Source organism: Paramormyrops kingsleyae, chromosome 11, assembly GCF_048594095.1.
Source record: "Paramormyrops kingsleyae isolate MSU_618 chromosome 11, PKINGS_0.4, whole genome shotgun sequence".
In the NCBI taxonomy this organism is placed as follows: domain Eukaryota; kingdom Metazoa; phylum Chordata; class Actinopteri; order Osteoglossiformes; family Mormyridae; genus Paramormyrops; species Paramormyrops kingsleyae.
This window is the reverse complement of record NC_132807.1, coordinates 25,587,124-25,606,802: the sequence shown is the minus strand read 5'-3', so window position 1 is coordinate 25,606,802 and position 19,679 is coordinate 25,587,124. Positions and strand designations below refer to the sequence as shown.

The window sequence follows — 19,679 nt, the reverse complement described above, 5'->3', positions numbered from 1 at the left end:
AGATCAAGCTATGCTCCTTGCCAACAGTCTTTAATGCTGACATGTTGCCACTCAACAAGGTCCCATAATAAAACCTGAGAGCATGAGGCATAAAGCAAAATCGCCAGGAAAGACAAGGAATCACAACTGTCATGTGACCAGAGCGAATGGTCCCGTCTTACAGCAAGTTAACGAGTATCAGGTTATGGTGGAGCAGAACCGGCTCCAGCGACTCTGCCCTGATGTACCAGACGGCCTTGATCCAGCAGTCTGTGGTACGAGCCCAATCACAACTGCTGGTTTGAACCTGCTTACTGAGACTTGAGGCATTCCTGCCCCTATATCCCTCCCCCATTAGAGCCCCGCCCCTTTGAGTTTCTCTGACATCATGCCGACAGGGAGACAGGCGATACACGGAGGGTGCTAGGTAAACACAGGTTCACAGAGTGCTGTGCGAGGAAAAGCGGTTCCTGCCGAGATGTGAAGATAGATAACAGCATCCTAAGAAAATGATATCGTCAAAGTGGGGGGCTGGGGGCTCTGCGGGGTTTTGGAGGGTCTTACCGCTACATGGATTAAATTAGCAGTCCATTCTGGTTGCGGCTTATGTCACCTGCTTCTTACTGCTTTCAATAACATCATTAATTTAGCCAGTTTGCCGATTAAGATGTGTCACCTGGGCAACTATTGACTTAAAACCAGCTGCACCGTCCCTATAATCAGGAATCCATTTGCAAACACACGACACACCCAGAGTGGAAGTAGAGTGTGGATCAGCGTTACAAAAGACTGAGAAACCCTACTGACCCATGGGTGCCGTGCAGGATGGGCGGCTAAGCCTCACCTCTCTTTTGCATGTAGGCAAACAGGTCGTCCAGGAACTCTTTGCGATTGGGGTCGTTGTCCAACTCGTAAAGCTGTGGAGAAAAACAACCGAGGTCGGCACAAGCTACGCTACTGGTGGACGTTCATTTGGATGATAGAATCATACATTAGACACTTCCATTCATATACAAGACGTGGGAGGAGAACTTATGGTGGAGAACTTTGACAAGCATGCAGAAGTAGACTAAAGCGACTGGCTGGAATGAGTGATTTTTATATTTAAATTCATTGAGCATCTGAACTTCACTGGTGGTTACGCCAAATCCACCCACTATCCACAACATGTGCTTCAGAAGCTTAGGATGCTGTGCTAGTGATTGGAAGGTTGCAGGTTCAAATCCCAGGGTCAGCACAGTGCTTTCACCATCGGGCCTATGAGCAAGGCCCTTGACTCCCAATGTCTCCAGTCTGACTTTGCTCTCTCAGCTGTATGTCTCTTTGCATAAAAGCATCTGCTAAACAAATTTGTAGTATGTTATATTTGCTCACTTTGGCAAAGTCTCTGGATGCCTCTCCTCTTCCTCTCCCACCGTCAGCTTCATCGGCCCAGGTAGTGCTGCCATTCTGCGTAGAGAGAGTGCGGACAGTCAGAGCTGGGAGGCAGATGCGTGCGTGCAGATGGAACATTCCAGAAGCTTTGCGGATGACATTCCTACAGCCCCTCCCCCCCACACCATGTCGACCACTCTTGCCTGGCCCCATCCACCGTTGCCTTGCACTTCTTTTGTATCCCCTTCCCATCCCAGCGATGTTTCAGGGAGGTGGGGGCCGGTTGACACGCCACACGTGTTATAGGTGCTGACAAATGAGCACCAGCACACAGTATGTGCAGGGCAGGCGGGCAGGGCGATGCCCGTCAAAACAGAGCGGAAACCATGTGGAATGAAGACAAGCCAAAGCCTTACAGCAGCATGACTTCCCCAGCAGTGACGACTCGATCTGACCATCTCTACCCAACTGACCCCAACGACTTCGAGGTACAAATCGATCAGAGCTGGATCATTCCCTTATGTTACAGGCAAAGAAAGCAGACCAGTAAGACCAGGAATTCATTGATTTGTGGCAAAAAGCCTTTAAAAAACATTTTAAAGAAATTTCAACAAGGCGGTTCTATAAAATCCATTACAGCATCCATTTGCATGGCGACAGATCTGAAGTACTTCACGGAATGGTTCTGACATCCCATCACAAATGATCCTAAATGGAGATGCACGCCACTACAGACATTGCTGCTATCTAATCACCCCTCAGCTCTGACATGCCATGTTTAGCCCTTGTATGTAGAACATTGTCAGTACCATTCTCCCATTTCACTAAATGGGAAACCCGGAGCCAAAGACCATATATGATGAAGACCCCAAAGATGCAGCATAGGCATACTATCACCAGTAGAGTACACTGCAATAATGACTGATTCTATACCTCCACTGGACCAATCTAAAGCTATATGTATAGATGTGAATTGTTAAGAGTCCCACAGGATATGCTGAAAGAAGTGGGAGGAGGGTCTGTGGTCATAAAATGGTTTTTATTGAAGTTCTCTTGGGCCTCACCCACCCCCGCTGGGCGCTGCAAACACCAAGCAGCTAGACACCAAGTAGGGGGGGGGCAGACGCTGGGAGAACGCCTGCTACCGGGTAATGAGCGACTACTGTGTGACCGAACCAGCAGCTCAAGAAGAAATCCTGCCTGATGTGGTCAATAGATCCTGAGCTCCAGAACAGAGGTACCAGTTCAATGTCCAGGTTCCTCACTGCACGTGTGGAGGACGGGCCAGCCGCATCGATTGGTACGTGTTAGAGAAACCGGCTGTAAATTAAACCACTGCAGCTCCACTCCACTGCCAGTTTTGGGCATATCAGCTAACACAGACGTTCACCTTCAATCCGCACTTCTTAAAATAAGCGGAAGCTCTCCTTTACAGCACCGTGTTCGAGTTCACACCGAGGATCCTCTGATATTGAGCTCTGGCCCAGCATGCACACAGACTCCTGTGTTTTCAGACACGCGTACGCAGGTGCGGACTCAGACATGCCGGCCGCCACAGACAAACACTCCGAACTGCCCCGCAAAACACGAACCCGGACAGGAATGTTATGAATGTTTTGCGCCTTATGTTTAAGTTGCTCTTTCTCCCATGACTTGATGGAGAGTATACTAACCATTCTACTCCATTAAGTGCGTACACACACACACACCCCCCAATAGAAACGGCTCTTCCTACCCCCTACGTCACCGCCCGGGTAATCCCGTTATCTCGTTCATTGGTCTCACTGCAGGATGAGTAATCACGTTACTGCTGCACGTGACTCCCAACTCAGATGTACATAAAAAGAGGGCACTCACTGTAAGAGAGGAAACTGAGACTAGGCTGCTTTTCCTCCTGCACTGATACAGAGTAGCAATAATGACGGACGCAGCCAACCACTAAATAGAAGAATCCGGAGCCTACAGGCCACTTCCCAACCTGGCAAGACGGCCACCAGTCACATTTTTGTCCAATACTTCATTACATTTGTTTTACTTGTACTACTAGTGCCAGTACTACAACTGCCACTATAGAGAGTAATAGAAGCTGACGTGCTTCTCGTCATGCGATTCATATCCCTGTCGCTCCACCCCCCATTCTCTTGGCAAATCACATGATGGTGTGCATAAAAGCTGTATGCTGATTGGTGGAGTGATATATGCTCCCGCAGTGCCGATAACAGCCCATGGGGATGTGACAGGCAGTCTGTATGCCTCCAACACAGGCACTGAGCCCTGAGACGACAGCTGACTGATACACTGCGCAGTCTTACCGCGCTTCACTCCTGGCTTTGAATGCCTGGCACGACCAAATGCCTAAAAGATGTCATGGAAAGTGCCAGAAGAAAGCAGAAGCAGGGGATTCCAGGCTTCTACGGCCGGTTACCGAAGCGTCAGATGGACGAGCGTCTGTGGCCTTAACGCGGAAACAAGTTCTCCAGCATCTCACCAAGAACGTCGCCCTGCATCTCTCTTCCTATAGGTAGGTGATTCATCCCACTGCGGGTTAATCAATAGCCCAGGATTTACAAACATGCAAACCTCCCCCCACAAATAAACAGTACAGTAATGTAACAACAATAAAAAAAGATACTCAGTTAACCCTTTTAATATTGGACAAGTTAAACATAAGCCCTTTCATAATGAAGTCACAGAGTTCACATTGAGATCATTGAATTTCTCTGGAAATGTAACAACGGATCAACAGAAGCCTGTGCACGGTTCAGTGCCCCCCAAAAGGTCAGCATGAACAGGGCAAACACGCCCCGCCCCTCCCCTCCCCTCCCCTCACCCTACAATGTCTATGGAGACAGGAGGTCTGCTCTCTGTGTATGTAAAAGGTTATTATATAACCACACACGTCGCAGGGTTTGCTCTGTAGGCCGGGCTACACCAGCGCTGGGAGCCGGTCACTGGTGAAGGGGGCGTCTAGTCTGCATTCCAGGGAGTGAAGCGAATCGCCCTGCCCTGGGCCCGCCCCCGATAACCTTCCCCTGCACACTCTCACACCATCAGCAGGGGGACGGCATAGGAAGTGACTCTCGCAGATGCCGGGAGTGTTCATTTCATTAAAAGCTGTTCACTCCCCGGCCGAAATGCGCCACTGAAACTAAATTATACAGTTTATTGCAATATAACTGGAAGCAAAACCGACTTCTGGATGGATCACGGCGTGAATCTGCAACCTTTATATGTATTAATCCCCTTTATCAATATTAATCCCCTTTATCCGTCGCCACACTCTAAACTAATTACCGCACACATTCCCGCGGTGTCCAACTGGCGACTTACAGCTGCAAACTGCTGCACCCCAAGTGCCCGTTACTGCAGTGAGCTTCTTAAGGTGGCATTCCAACAGGCGGCAAAATCCCGAGTGCCAGTTGCACCCCGTGGTCGCAAGACAGACATTTTTTCATGCAAATTAAGCAACATGCTAAACTCCTGTGGGGCTTATGGGTCATTCATGCAATGCCTTGCTGTGCCTGGGGGGGGGGGGGGGGGTACAATGCCAGGCATCACTGGGGAGGCCCAGTGACCTACAGTGACCACGAGGTCCTGCTTACTAACAGCCATACTCATAGTAACTGCAATGGCTTTATCCGGTATGGAACAGGGCAGTGAAAAAACAGTAGCGGGAGCTTGCTGACTGGAGAGCAGCGGTAATGATATTAAATAAGACATTACAACCCTGGGGCAGTGTGCACTGCATATCACATTAAGGATCACAGTGAGTCGCAGCAAGGCTCACAGAGGGGGTTGCAGTGAAGAGCGCAAGAAGGCCTGCAGTGCAGTGAGGATGGCAAAGAGGCCCGCAACAAGGATCACAGTGAGCATTGCAGTGAGGCTCACAGTGAGCTTTGCCGTGAAGGCTGCAGTGTGGATCACAATGAGCCCCGCAGTGATCATTGCAGCGAAGATCACAATGAGCCCCTCAGTGAGCATTGCAGTGAGGTCTCTGCCTGGGCTCCAGCCTGAAAGATGGAGACAGTGGGACTACTAGCCCATACTTGGCAAGCATGCTGAGACCCGCCTGTCCTGCGCTTAACACCCCACAGAGCCTCCGTAGAATCAGGCCTCCAGCTACATCCTGACCCCCCATGACCCCAGCCCCCCCAGCCATTAATTGCCTGAATCACACCACTCCCCTCCAAAGAAGCATTTTCCACCACCGGGGGCTTGGTGAGAAGCTTCATTCAGCCGGCGGCTCAGACGAGGTGACATGCGTCTGCCGTGTCGCATGAAATACCGCCGACGGTCTGAAAGCCACCTTCACTGTCGGGCAGCTGCGGCCAGGAGATCAATCTATCGGGGTGGGGGCCTACAAGGGGGGGGGGGGGGGGGCACCGAGGCCAAATGGCTTTTCCACCCCGTTCTGTTTACATTCCTCTAACTCTCATTCTTGGAGAGGAGAGGGAAAAAAAAGGGAGAAGGGGTGGGGTGGTGGGTCTGAAAGCCCCAAAGACAATGAAGGCAGCTTGGAGAAAAGGACTTCACGTGTCAGCACGAGGAGTCAAAGTAAACAGATCCGCTGGCTGGTCATCGGCAGCTCCGCTTAGCCAAACACACGGACCATGTTCCTGCGACTGCACCCCTTTCACCCGGACGGCACATTCCTCAGAGAGAAACGACAAACTTCCACACACGCACACGCACACAAAACAGGGTTCACACAAGTGGAAAGCAGCATAGTGAATTTTCATTGCCGTGTCGCTCTAGAAATGCACATAAAGCTTGGAAACATCTAATGAGAATCTGCATTCTGCTGTCTAGTTCCCGATGCCAGAGAGCTGCACAGCTCAGCCCCAAACTCAGAAATCTATCAGCTGCTGAAGCACTAAGGAATATATTTCTTTTCAATTTAAAGGGATTTAACAAAATGCTTAATATACCCAAATAATTAATGTATGAACAAAATAACACAAAGAGAAGCCAAAAATCAGATGGGGAAAAAACGAAGGTTCCTCTTCGTCAGCTTAGAGGAAGTATGGTCAGTTGTTCACAGGGTCCTGTTTGGTTTTGGTCAGCAGAAGAGTCGTTCTACACCTCAGTTAAAAAAAAACATCACGTGCTGCCTGGGGTATGGGAAACCAGTAACCACTTCTTCAATATGTCGAATGGTGCCGCCACATCCCTGGGCACGCAGCTGCGCACCAGAGTGCCTGTGGGCATGAGCACAGAGGAAACTGGGCAACAGACATTATGGAGAGATCAAGGGGCAACCACAAGTCACGCCTCTCTGCAGCAGACATCCCCGAATTCCCTGGAAAAAAACAAGCAAGTACCAAACATGCACATCTGTGGTTAGCTGACCACACACAGGATGGTTCCTCACCCACTTTACCGTCATGAGTCCCAACCCAAACACCACCACCCCCGCCCACCCCCCCAACCCAAACACCAACACCAACACCCCCCCCCCCCCAACCCATCCCATCCCATCTTGTCCCCAGACGGGCCACTCAAGCCACACCTGTCCAGCAGGTCCGGTGGTAAATGATTCACTGCCCTAGTCCAGCCATTTGTTTTAAGAGGCCAGTCATCCATTCGGGTTTACAACCACCTGAAACCTTATCCAGGGAACAGAGGTACACAAACAGACAAAATCTCGCAAGACAGAGTGACAGGGTACATCTGCACTACTCAGGATCCCCTGTCTGACCAACAAAATCTATTTTAGCACCAGCTGACTATTATGAATAATAAAAAAACACATCTTAAATATGGGCTTTTGCATGCACAGACTCAGCGATATAGAGTCATGATAACAGACGTCTGAACCACGAATGCTCTGCGTCATTCCAGCAGTGTGCAAACCTGTGGTATTACCAGCCTCACTCAGCTCCCGAACATCAACCATTGGCTACTTCCCATCAGAAGTAACCAATGGCTGTTGGGAGAGCATGTGGACACGATGTAAACGTGCAGGACACTCTTTGGAGCAGGTAGAGATGCGATGCCAAGAAGATAACAGAGCCATAAACTAACCCAAGAGCCGACAATCATAGACTTTGGAGAGTGATAAAGGGACTCGGAGTGGAGCAGATACCAGCTAAACTGCAAAGGGGTATTAATTCAATTGTCTCTGGACATGCCTGAAATTTATTTTCGATTTGTCATTCGCATTTTAAGGGCATATTAAAAACACTCGGGTTTGAATTTACTTTTAAGGACACACACAGTCACAAGTTCCTCACAAATGGCTTCCTCCTGATCATTCCTACAGCATGAGATCATGAGCGTTTTTTTGATCAAACCAAACAGGCATTCAGAGAGGACACCCATCAACAGGGTCACGGAGGACCAGCATGGAAAAAAAAATGCCAACTGCAGTTATTTTCGCCCAAAACGACAGGCAAATTTAATTCAGTGGTAATGCAACAACTACTTATTCAGCACAGAGAAAACTTGTATAATTTTCCCACTGCATAACTCAAAAATGAAATGAAGCATGCCAACACTCTCTGCATGGTCACCAATTTCTCACTGAAGAAGGGCAGTCAAATGTTACTTAATTACATTTAGACTCCTGCTCTTTTAACAAGCAAACCCAACAAATTAAACCATGAACAGGAGTGCCTTGACCATGAGAAGTTATTATTTATCAACACTGTAGTAGCGTTTAATGGCGTAATGGTGGATTCAAAACATTTTGTGAATATTTCAGGCCAAGATCACAGCAGCATTTCTCCAAATTAAGGATGTAAATCAAGTCACAGAGTGGAAAAACAAGCTAGCAGGAGGCAGATACATTGCTGTAATTTTCCATCGCTTCCAAAAACAGCTTTATAGCGATTGTGAAACTGGCACGGCTGCCGAATCATAAATATAAATGACAAAACCACACCTCATGTTAAAAGCAAAAAGGGGCACATGACAATGACACAATGCCATCTATGATGAATTTTCCCAAGTTGAGCTTCCAACCTGCCGCACAAATAGCCAAGTCAAACTGAATGATTCCAACATGCTCTGAATGGAGGTGTGACGGGATCGAGCCGGACCTTTACGGACCGTGACCCTTGGTCGTGCTGGAACCTCTGGGTGTAAAAACGGGCCTGATCGCTAGAGTGGAACAGGCTGAAGGCGATGCCTGGGGGGGGGGGGGGGGGGGGACAAAAACACAGAGAGGATGGGAAGGGGAATATGTCATAACCCCTCCCCCCCAAAGACAGTGCTGTTAGAGGACGGGGGTCGAGAGTGAAGGGCGTGCATTGCAGGTGGCAGCGGGTCACACAGGATGGGTGTGTCTGTAACAAACACTTGGCACCCTTTGGGTCCCTCCACACAAAGTGAATTGGGGGAGGGGGGGGGGCTGTAAATGCATGTGCACATATGCACATCAGTGAGGTGATAAAGTCAAACACACGTCTCTCTCTGGTCCCCCTCCCCCCAAGCGACAAAGCAGACTCCATAGCAGGTGGCAAGCAGCCAGACCACCGGGTTGGGAGGGGGGGGGTGAGGGGGCTGTCAGTGTTTACACGGTGCTCCCGACACCTCTGTGCCTGTTGCGGTCTTGGCCCTGTGCCAAAACAGGCCTGGAGACGCAGCGGGCTTCAGACAGCATGAGGAGACTGGAGCACTCACTCATACCCTTCCGGAGCCAGTCACAGGTAGCTGTACAGGTCACATGACACTGTAAATGCCCCACACCTCACTCCCATAACGTCACCGTGTGAGGAAACGCAAGACAAACCCTTTTTAGGCCATTTGCAGACGTACAGGTGTAGGCATGCTTCTTTTCACATATCCCATCATGCTCTGAGACTTACACACAGGTTACAGCACAGGGTTCGGCCATTGATCCAGCACCGACAGGTTAAGGGCCTTGCTCAAGCGCCCAGTGGAGATGTGAATATTTAGCCACGGACGGGATTTGAACAGACGGCCTTCCATTCACAGGCACAGAGGCCTAACCCGCTTTTCTTAGACGCCATTACCTCCTGCTGTTCTGTTCCCGTAAAAAATGGGATCCAGGTTCATTTTGTCATTGACTTACTCATCTCCGCTCGACCACCCAGGTGAATCAGATCACTGGCAAGTAGGTGCCATGATGTTAGCGTTAGCCAGCCGCTAGTCAGAGCCCGCATTGCTTTAGCGTGATGCTGAACAGCCAGCCTGCCCTATCCAAGGCAGCGTATGCTGCTTGATAAACACTATGCTTCTGCACTACGGTAGGTGCTTATTAACTAACAGGCAGGGAAACAGACACTCAGACATACAAGGTGTGACCGCAGACCCAGACTGGAAGTGGCGCAGATGGATGAATGAAGGGCAGGACCAGCAACATTCAGGGCATTCATGGTTGGTCGGGGCGGGGGGAAACAGCCAATAAAAGAAAAAGGCCCGCCCACCCCCTCACCCTCACACTACCAATACTGTTTCTCCTCTGCCCCCCTCCCTTTTCCGTTTAGCCGTGAATGAATAGAGATCACAAATCACAGTATGGGTTAAGTGTAGGGACCCCCCCCCCCCCCCCACTCCAAAGAGGGAAGTCTTGCTGCTGGGGGAGTTGACTCTAATTCTGTCTGGAATGTTTCCTCTGGGTGGGGCAGAGCAATCTACAGGCAGACCACGGCCCCCACCAGCTCGCACCAAACACCCAAACACCTCCCCATCTCCACGCCACACAGGGGGCGTCTAAACTCAACTACAGAAATCCACCACCCACCACGGCTGGGGGGCTCTTTGCTATAAACGTGTATAAAGAAGCGGCACAGCAGAGTCTGACTAGTGCATATGAGGGCCGACTCCTTTGTGAAGAGACAAAGAGCCTCTGGAGGTTAATATTCTACTTAAATATATCAAATCAAATTTTTTAAAGTTGTGGGGACATTAGCTCCAGGTGGGCAGGAGGGGGCAGGATATGTAAAGGCCCCCACCACCAAACCCACAGGCTCATCAGCAGCACCACCCCCCCCCCCACAACGCCCCCCCCCCCCCCCCACCCGGGCCCAACCTCCCCCCCCCAGCAGACGAGCAGGGGCTTGCTGCAAATGGGCCAAAACAAAGGCATATAAAGTGTTCTGCCACACACAGAGTGACGACCCCCCTCTCCCCACCAACACCACCCCCATGCCCAAACAGCCAGCCACATGCGAAAGCCATGTATAAGTATGGGGGGGGGGTATGTAAAACTGGAAATGCCGCATTAACCACCCACCCTGTACCACGTTGCCAAAACGGATCCATCTGAACAGCCATATCAAAACATATATACTTAGAACGCTATACACACATAGAACTCAGACGCTTTATTGCCAGTATATACACGAACATACCGGAATTATTTGTGATGTAGTGCCAAACATGAATTACAGGATGAAATTACAAGACAAACAGAGAAACACTTCACTGAACATACATGTATAAATAAGAGTACAACAGAAATTAAATCAATAGAACATAAATTTACAGAACACAAAACGTCTTAAGACAAAAAATATACATATTAATGATGTGTATCTAACCAAGGCAGAGGCCTGCCTACATCTAGAGGCCTGCCTGCACCTATAGAGGCCTGCCTGCATCTACAGAGGCCACGTCTACATTAAGGAGTCACAATACAGCTGCATGAAATAGGTGGTCCCCCTTCCTGATTCCTAATCTAATTGAAAGCACACTTCCTCTTTCTATATACGATAGCTATGCAAATGCTAATGTCAGACCAAACACGAGGACTGAGCTGCAGGACTGTGGGTGTGACAGCCATGGCTCACATCCAACTAGGGATTACAAGAGTCTAGCAAAGCCTCCCGTTTACTGATCTTAAAGGCCATTACCCATTCTAGAGGCTCAAAAAGGCCTTTTAAGTCCAGAAAAAATACACACTTAAGCTGAACAGAACAGCTCACAGCTTTTTTTGAAACATTAAATTAAAGAAATTTTAATTCACTTAAGTGTTAAATCAGTTTGTGCTCCTAATTATTCAACTGCAGCTGTATGTGAACATTGGAATCCTTGGTTATACATTGATGCTTTCTCCTCCTCATTCACTCGTGTGACTTCCGATTAACAGGTAACGCATGAACGTCTGAGGATGATTTAATGCACTACTTTTCAGACAAAGCCATCTGTAATTTCTGATAAACCGTGAAATACTCTAAATCTTTGTGCTTATTTTCTTTTAACAGCGTGATGGATTCATCTCGAAAGTTTAATTTTGAAAAGTGAAAAATGTATGGCTGTCTTATGTTTTCCATTATTAAATCACAGATATGATATAAAAAAAAAAAATACATGAATAAATTTTCCACACTTGGGTTTCTCACAATTTCCCACCAGAAGTCTGAAGGACCACAGCCGACATTAATCCCGGGTATTCCAATTACAGAAGCATCCGAATTAACTCATCCCATCTCGTCACGGAATAATAAGAATGTTCCGGAAGACCGAGCATGAACTGGGAATAAGGGGCTGCACCAGGAGCAGGGCGGGACACTTCAATTGCGTCAGACAAAGAGGCCGAGGGCCCGGCGGCCGGTATCAGGATACACGGTGGTAAAGGCATTTCTCACGTTTCCATGTCGCCTCGTTAACAGGCCCGAGTCCTTTCAGGGACGGACACACCTCACTCTACTCATTACGCGTCCCATTGTCGCAGCAAATGCACGGATACACACCAGAGACATAAATAAATGGTAGGACTCCGGAGTGCTGGGCGTTCCTTCCCTTCCTGAGCCTTTCGTAACCCCTCATACCCACTGCAGTTCCCCACAGTTGTGCAAGTCTGGACTTCCTGGAGGGCCCCCCTCTGCACAATCATAGTGCACCAGCTCTGCAGACCTGATAAAGTGAAGGTAACGCAGCATCTCCTAGGAAACCTCGAGCCGAAGCCCTAGAAAGTGCCAGACAAAGGTCACTCTGCAGCTGAAGTGTGGCTAACGTGCCTGAAAGCTCATCCCCCCCCCACCGATCCGTTTCCCCTGATCCGCACAGTTGGCGCAGGTGTCACCTGACCCTCCTTAACAAATCCCCCCCCCAACCAACCCCCACCACAACCCATGATCCTTTGTCCACTCCCTTGTTTGACAATTATTTACTCTGCCATTTAAAGCTGGGCTGAGGTCAGATGGCCCACACAGAAGAAGAAAAATTAAAAACTGTCCGCATTCCCTTCCCATTTCTGCCATATTTCATAACCTACCAACAAAATAAAAATACTGCTATGGAAAATTAAGTTATACAGAAAGACAAAACATAAAACAACAAATATTTGCATGTATGTAGTCATAAAACATCCAATTAAACATTTTCCCAAGTTTTACACCCCCAGCACATACAATGTCAAGCCCCCCCCCCCCCCCCCCCCAGAACCTGCCACAAGGCCGGAGTTTCTAAACGCTGGGGGGCTGATGCAACAAGAGGCCGAAAATTACAGCTAAATCACCAGAAGCCTGTTCAGCAGTACTTAAGGGACCCATAACTAAATGGATTAAGCGTAACATTCAGCCCCATATCCAACTTATTCAACCTGTCTTTAGACCAGGTATCTGCTGGGGAAACCAACCTAAGGTCCATGCTCACTTAATGAATACAGGTGCCCCTCCTCTCCCTTGAAAACTCATGCAGTTTTCTCCTGAGGTGCCGGAGATCTGACGATAATAATACTCCCCTCCTATCACACCTGTAAGTGTTTTTTTTTTCCTCTGATTTAAGGAAATTCCTTCATTCTGCGTGGAAATGTAGTAACTGAAATTCCACGAGTAAGTATTGACATTCTGTATGTTATAAGGTTCAGATCATGACCACAAACATTAACAGTCATGCTATACACTCATGCCACTTCTACGTTTCAGTCAGACCTAGACTTCCTAAGTGAACCATGACCTAAGGACTTTTGCTAATAATTTCCTAAGTGATCTGCTATAATGGAATTAAATTTCATCCATTCAAAAATAATTCATCTGTAAATGCTGGGGGGCGGGGGGGGGGGAAGCTGCTATTACTTGCAGATAATGACACATAAATTCCCTTGTCAGCTTTTAAAACTCTGAGGTTAAACTTATTTTGCCTATTTATTTATTAATTTATTTAAAATCTCAGGTTGACTTCTAATCAAAGGTGCACATCTGCAGCTAAGGAACAATGGAAGTATGAGTAGCCACTGTTTCTCAATGCAGAGCTTTCGGCATGCATAAATCGCTCGCTCAGGGATGCATAAATTGCTCGCTCAGAGCCCCGCAATGCAGCATCAAGCATTGTAACCCAATCTAGAAAAAAAAAACTCCCATATCACACCTGCTCTCATTGTTTGTTCACTGACTTCCTGTCAAGACAGACTTGAAAGGTACTTTTCTTTATTAGGTGCCGGAAAAGCTGAGATCCATGCCTGTTTAACTGACCTAATTAACCAGAACACAGTCTAAGACAGCAGACCAAAGCCCATCACGTAACGCCTCTAATTTCATTCTATCTATTGTGGGCAAGACTTTCAGCGGCAGGGTTTACGGTCCCGGCTGGGAGCATTGCCAACTGAGGTCGGGGAAGCCCCCCACTTCCAGAGCGGAAACCCAGGCTGAAAGCCTTCTCTCAATCAGAGTATTCCATGATGCATTTTTCTACACGTCATAGTCTTATACCTTGACTGAGGGAACCGTACAAGAATTCCAATGTACTTGCACTTCTGTAGGCTTCCCTGTGCAAATGGAAAATAATGTTTAGATTCCTCAGGAATTGACTGCCTGACAATCAGTGCTCACCCCAGATCGCCCCTCCCCCCCAACCCAACCCAACCCAACCCAACCCAACCCAACCCCGCAATCACACCCCATGCCGAGCATCAGCTGAGAGCCTCAAACCAGCATAAATTTACTTTACATTTTATTTAGCAGATGTTTTTATTCAAAGCAACATCCATCTGAGGAAGGGGGCCAACCAGTCCCCGGAGCAATTGGGATTAAGGGCCTTGCTGTGATATCACTTTGCCAACCCAGGGATTTGAACCGGCAACCTTCTGATCACTTGCAAACTTTGCAAACATGCTAAGCCACATATCAGTCGCCATAAGGACGCTGCAGACTGACCAGTGCTGGTTGCCTGAGTGGAGGGCCTGACTAGAGGCTAACACCTACACACCTGTTTATGTTACAATGTCTGCATGTTTGGGGGGGGGGGGGGGGGGGGCAGGGGTGGTGCTTGAACAGCCCCCCCCCCCCCCCCGACCCTCCTGTTTTGATGCCACCTTCCTGTAATGTGACCTGCTGCTCACGTAGCCACATGGTACACCATCAATAACACGGGGTAAATATAGCAGCGAGCTCCACCCTAAATGTGATGGCTGGCTTTGGGCTCCACCCGCTGCTGTTCTGCACTGCCCTCCCCAAAACCAAAATAAATGAGATAACACGCAGTTGTTGAGGCAATTTACCGAAATAGGCCATTCTGAAATAGCACCATAAATTCTGGAAGCACCGCCAAGAAGCCGGCATACCTGCCCCCCCCCATCGCTCCCACCCCGTCGCTCCCACCCCAGCACCATTAGCTGCACGCCGTTTCCGCTGTGCTGTTTATTTTCCCTCTCTGGCTGCGCGCGGCGAGACGATGATGTCATACTGCCAGGCCACTGTGCACATGACAACCTGGAAGCAGCAATGTAGTACAACTAACACCCCCCCCCCCACACACACACGTGCACAGTTCCGATCCGGCTGGCTGCGTCACCTGGACGTGGGCCAAGCCAGGATCCCCGCCATGAGGGGAGGGCCCAGACGCAGAGAGTCCCAGCTGTAAGCAAGCTGGGGAGGGAAGGTAAGACCGCCGTGAGGGCAGGGGCGCGAGGGGGGGCTGGCTGTCTGCCAGAGTACACTTAGCTGCAGGAGCCAAAACGGCAGCCCTCCCAGAAGATTCAGCCTGACAGGCCCTGTGCCACGGCGGAGATAAGCACCCCAACCCTCTGAAACAGCCACACGAGCCCCCCCCCCCCCCCCCCTCCAGGGGAGAGGACGTGTGTCTCAATGCAGCGGATGGAACTGTTACTGCTTCTCCGTTACCAGGGGATGTTGGCACAGACATTACACAAATCTCCCCCCCCCCTCCACAGGAATTATCACGGACCTGCTTAAGCTGCTCCTCGTAGCTCCAGTCGGCCTGTCCGTTGGGCGAGGTGGCCGAAGGAGGCCCCGCAGGCGAGCGGCTCTCCTCCTCAGGCTCCTGCTTCACTCTGACGGGAGGCGATGTGGCACACTGGGGCCCGGGGGTCAAGTAGGGGGGGCAGGGATGAGCGGGGAGGCGCGAGGTCGCCTTCTGCAGCGCCAGGCTCTGCTCGCGCAGATACTCAAGTGCAGCTCCCCCGCTGGCTGCATCCTCCTCGCAGCCTTCCTCGTCCTCCATCGCCTCCTCGTCCTCCTCGTCCTCCCCCTCTGAGTCACGGGCCCCTTCTCCGCAGGAACGTCCCGACCCCCCGCCGCCCTGCCGGCACTCCGCGGCCCTCCCCGGGAAGGGGCCCCCGGGAGCGCAGGCGGAAGCCAGGATGGCCTGCTGCGCCGCCACCTGTTGGACATACATGACATGGGCCTCGCGGAGGCGCTGCTCCTTGCGCTCCATCTCCAGGCGGGCCTGCTGCTGTCTCTGCAGCTGCTCCATCACCGCCTCCAGCTTGAGCCCAGCCACGCCAGTGTTCTGGAAGGCCCCGCCCAGACCGCTCTCCTGGGACAAGCCGGACTGGGTGGAACGAGTCGTGCGATACAGTCAGATCAGAACAGCACTCAACATGCATTTCAGGCAACAGCTCATAAAACACATGGATGCTGTTGACATAACGATCAAGAAGAAAAAAAAATCAGACACAATCAACAGGTTTCACAAGAGCAACTCCTGTTTATCAATAATATTATTTTAACAAGGGACCAACGTGTTGAATCTCAACGAGGGTTAATCTCGCTCCCTAAATGCAATGGTTATGTCATGCAGGCAGTTCTCATCTGAAAGCAGAGTGAACAGTTTATAATTACTGGCTTCAGTCGGTTATATGACAGGAAACTTCCCATGGTAATTGTGGGTTAAGCGTCTTCCTCAAATTTAATTGGGCCAGTCTTTTTGGGCAAGGTCCAGGGCTAAAAGGGTTATCTATTAAACTGGGAGCCTTGCAAGTCCCTTTAGATAGAAAATTACACGTTGCCCCCATAAATAATGTAAATAAATGAAATATAAGAGCACCTGCAGACACTGGAGTACCTGAGGCAAATGTAACTCCATATTAGACTCCAAATGAATGTCGTCAGATTTTTAAAAAAATATTATTTCTTTAAAATTGATATCAAACCATCACATCAGAGACATTATATACAAGATTCTGCACAATCTGTCCTTCTTGTAAAATTTCATTTGCCCAGACCGTCAAATTTCACTATTTAGGTAGGCCACTTCCACAAAATCTACAGGAACATTATCCAGAGAGTGATGAGTGCAAAACAGGAAGGGTACTTATTACTGTTAAAAACGAATCCGGGAAATCATTTCTATAATCGGTTTAAAGATGAGCTCCGATCTGCTACAGACTGACAGAGAAACGCAAAGAGCGCAGAGATCACTCTTCTGCAGTGATTAGCTTCGTCACTGGTAACACAAAGACCCAAATAACCTGGTCAGTTGTTCTGTCTCATCTGCACCTTCCAGAAATCAATCCTTGAACCTTTAAAGGTTTTAAGGATGCAACTTAACGTTTCGTTTTCCTACAACCCAGTGATTTACTATGGCGCCAGTTTACTTAACAAAAAAACGAAACTGCTTCCAAGCGTCTGTGTTCCTTTGGGTGATAAGAAACGAATGAATACCTACTGACTTAACGAAGGCAGGCCTTCAGGGAAAACAGACTTCCCCCACCTTTGATCTCCACCATGAAGTGGCCAGAGGGACGATAGACCTGTTTTTAACCGCAGATACCCGGATCGGACACTAAATCATTAAAATTACTCGGTGACCATCCTTTCGTTTATGTGTCACAGTGAAACATGGTAGCCGCTATATTAGGCTTATCAAACAGATAATAATATCCAGTCAATAAATATTTAGTTACGTCAATGTTTGCCTTCCCTTTAAAAATATTTAACTCCTAATGACATAGACACCAACTGGTCCCCCTCCGCAATATGGTAAAAGCCAGCATGTTAAATGACATTACAATCCCGGAGAATTTAATGTGGAATATGCTCTGTTCTGTAGCCACGTTGACAGTCAACAAATGAATCATTCTGTGTCGTTTCAAAATATTTACCATACACGTATCCCTTGAACAAATTGCAATGCAAAGACTATTCCGACAGGATTAAACGACAGTGTTTCATGAAAAAAATGAACTAATTTGAAAGATGAATATCCAAAAGCGTATTTTTACAAACACATCTTTTACATTTTTATTACATTCATTGGCTGTCCTACAGTATCCAACGACCTGAACTTTAATGAAGAAGCGCTCAACTACAGTACCAGGCTGTTATCTGAAGTAATATTAACCGCGATCGCTCCGAACCAAGTTTGGTAGAACCGCTTTCGGAAGCCGTATGAAAATACAAACGGGTTCCGTTTAATTGAATCGCTGTATGGTAACTACTGACGATAGATGCAATTTCCCCTTTACTCCCACTACTGTCTCAGCAGAAACCGATTGCAGTCCCGGGCACCGGGCCAAACTAGGACGAAACTCACCATTTGCGATTTGCTGCTACCGGAATTGTCCACCATCCCTCCTTTCTCAGCTAACCTTTCCCCTCCTTGCTGGCACACTCTCTCTCCCAACCCAAAGCACCGGGGGGGCTATGCATGCACACAAAAAGCTTTGGGATTTTGTCCGCCGACAGAAAACGCGACTGTGGAGTTTCGAGGGCTGCTACCAAAAAGCGAACTTGTGATTGTTATATTTTAATCAAAAGGGGCACGGGGGAAGGAAGAAAGGAAAGAAGAAAAAAAAAACGCCCAACCTCATCCCTAGGAGTTTTGCGTTGGGTTTCCCACACCCCTGAATTACACCCCCGCCTATGCACATATCATCTATAAGATCCGCCCCTGACAGCGACTAGGATCCGAGCTTGTGCGCCCGGGCCGCCGGAATAATTACAGCGCATCCCGTGGGCAGACGCCGATCGCGGGGACAGAGCTCTCCTTACAGATACCAGCTCTGAAACATGCCGCTTTATACTCATCTCTTTCATAAGGCTCATGTCCCAAGTTGTATAATTAGTTTCCACCCTGTATTAGTCCTCATTGCACTCTTCCTCTTTTATTGTTTCGTGCTATATTCGAAGACCGTCTTGGAGTCCGTCAGCGATCCTTAAGAGTTTAGAGACGCAATTAACATCTTGTTTTTGTATTATTGTCTGTAATTATTAACACGATTAATATTAGCTCGGTCGAAACCACAACATACGAACCTCATCAAACTACTTTACTGATATCTGTATTGTGAAAGTAGCCTATTGTTTTCATAGTACTTGTTTCTACATTTGAGTTGTACGTACTAATTATTAACACATTCTGCAGTTTCGTGAACAATAAAACAGGATAAAACCGCAAACAGGTTTAAAATGTATACCATTGCAATTGTTTACGGCACTTTGTTTACGTGGCTTTTGCTGTAGGCTAAGGAAATTCATAGCTTACGGGCAAAGTATTGTGCATTAACATCTACCCAACTTAATGTTACTGTGCCAAGATACCGCAAAGCTTTAATGTTTGCTTAGACACAACTGCAACTGCTTCAATGCACATACATTTAAAAACACTATATATAGAATCGTTATATTCTATGCCTTAAACTGAATATCCGGATGAATAAAAACATCCTGAATACAGTTTAAAGGAGTTTTATTGTCATCTGTTTGACCAGCCGGCACGATCAGATACGTCATGGATTGAAAATATTTAAGCATAGTCATAGCTGACAGGACGTTAACGAAACATATGAGAAAGCCATCACGTTTTTATTTATTTACTCCTAATAAAAGGCTCTACACTGTAATGGATTTTGACTTTGTACCGATGACCCGATTCTGCCCCCTGGCGAAGAAAATGTGTATTTGGATGATGCTCGGGAATTCTAGTGCCAGACGCTACAAAATTTACCAAATAGACCCATTTTCATGCAATTTACTATTAGCTAGATGACACATCTGTGACGTAAACAAACACTTTAAAAAAAATTACCCTTTCACCTGTCCCACTTTGAATCCATAAATGCATTCATCCAGGATATTTCAGTATGTTGCTAATTCATAGCCACCTACTCCAGGTACCTGCTGTTCCCCAACCCTAAATGCTTTCTTACCCATGCAGATGCAAACCTCAGTACCATCCAA

At 48.2% G+C, this 19,679-nt stretch overlaps 1 protein-coding gene across 4 annotated transcripts in view; it reads right to left on the bottom strand.

Annotated features, from left to right (window-relative positions):
• The window catches only part of LOC111847961 (AT-rich interactive domain-containing protein 3B), a 38,220-nt gene extending 18,620 nt beyond the window's left edge, over nucleotides 1-19,600 (bottom strand). The window contains exons 1-4 of one of the 4 annotated variants that reach the window (XM_023819599.2): nucleotides 18,034-19,600; nucleotides 15,445-16,050; nucleotides 1,354-1,428; nucleotides 824-896 (exon numbers count right to left, since the gene is read on the bottom strand). In XM_023819599.2, the coding sequence (XP_023675367.2) occupies nucleotides 824-896; nucleotides 1,354-1,428; nucleotides 15,445-16,050; nucleotides 18,034-18,069 (790 nt within the window). In that variant the 5' untranslated portion in view covers nucleotides 18,070-19,600. Of the gene's footprint in view, nucleotides 1-823; nucleotides 897-1,353; nucleotides 1,429-15,444; nucleotides 16,051-17,162; nucleotides 18,004-18,033 lie in introns of those variants that run through there. The other 3 variants (XM_023819597.2, XM_023819601.2, XM_023819600.2) reach the window with 3 other exon arrangements.
• Between the last annotated feature and the right edge of the window lie 79 nt (nucleotides 19,601-19,679).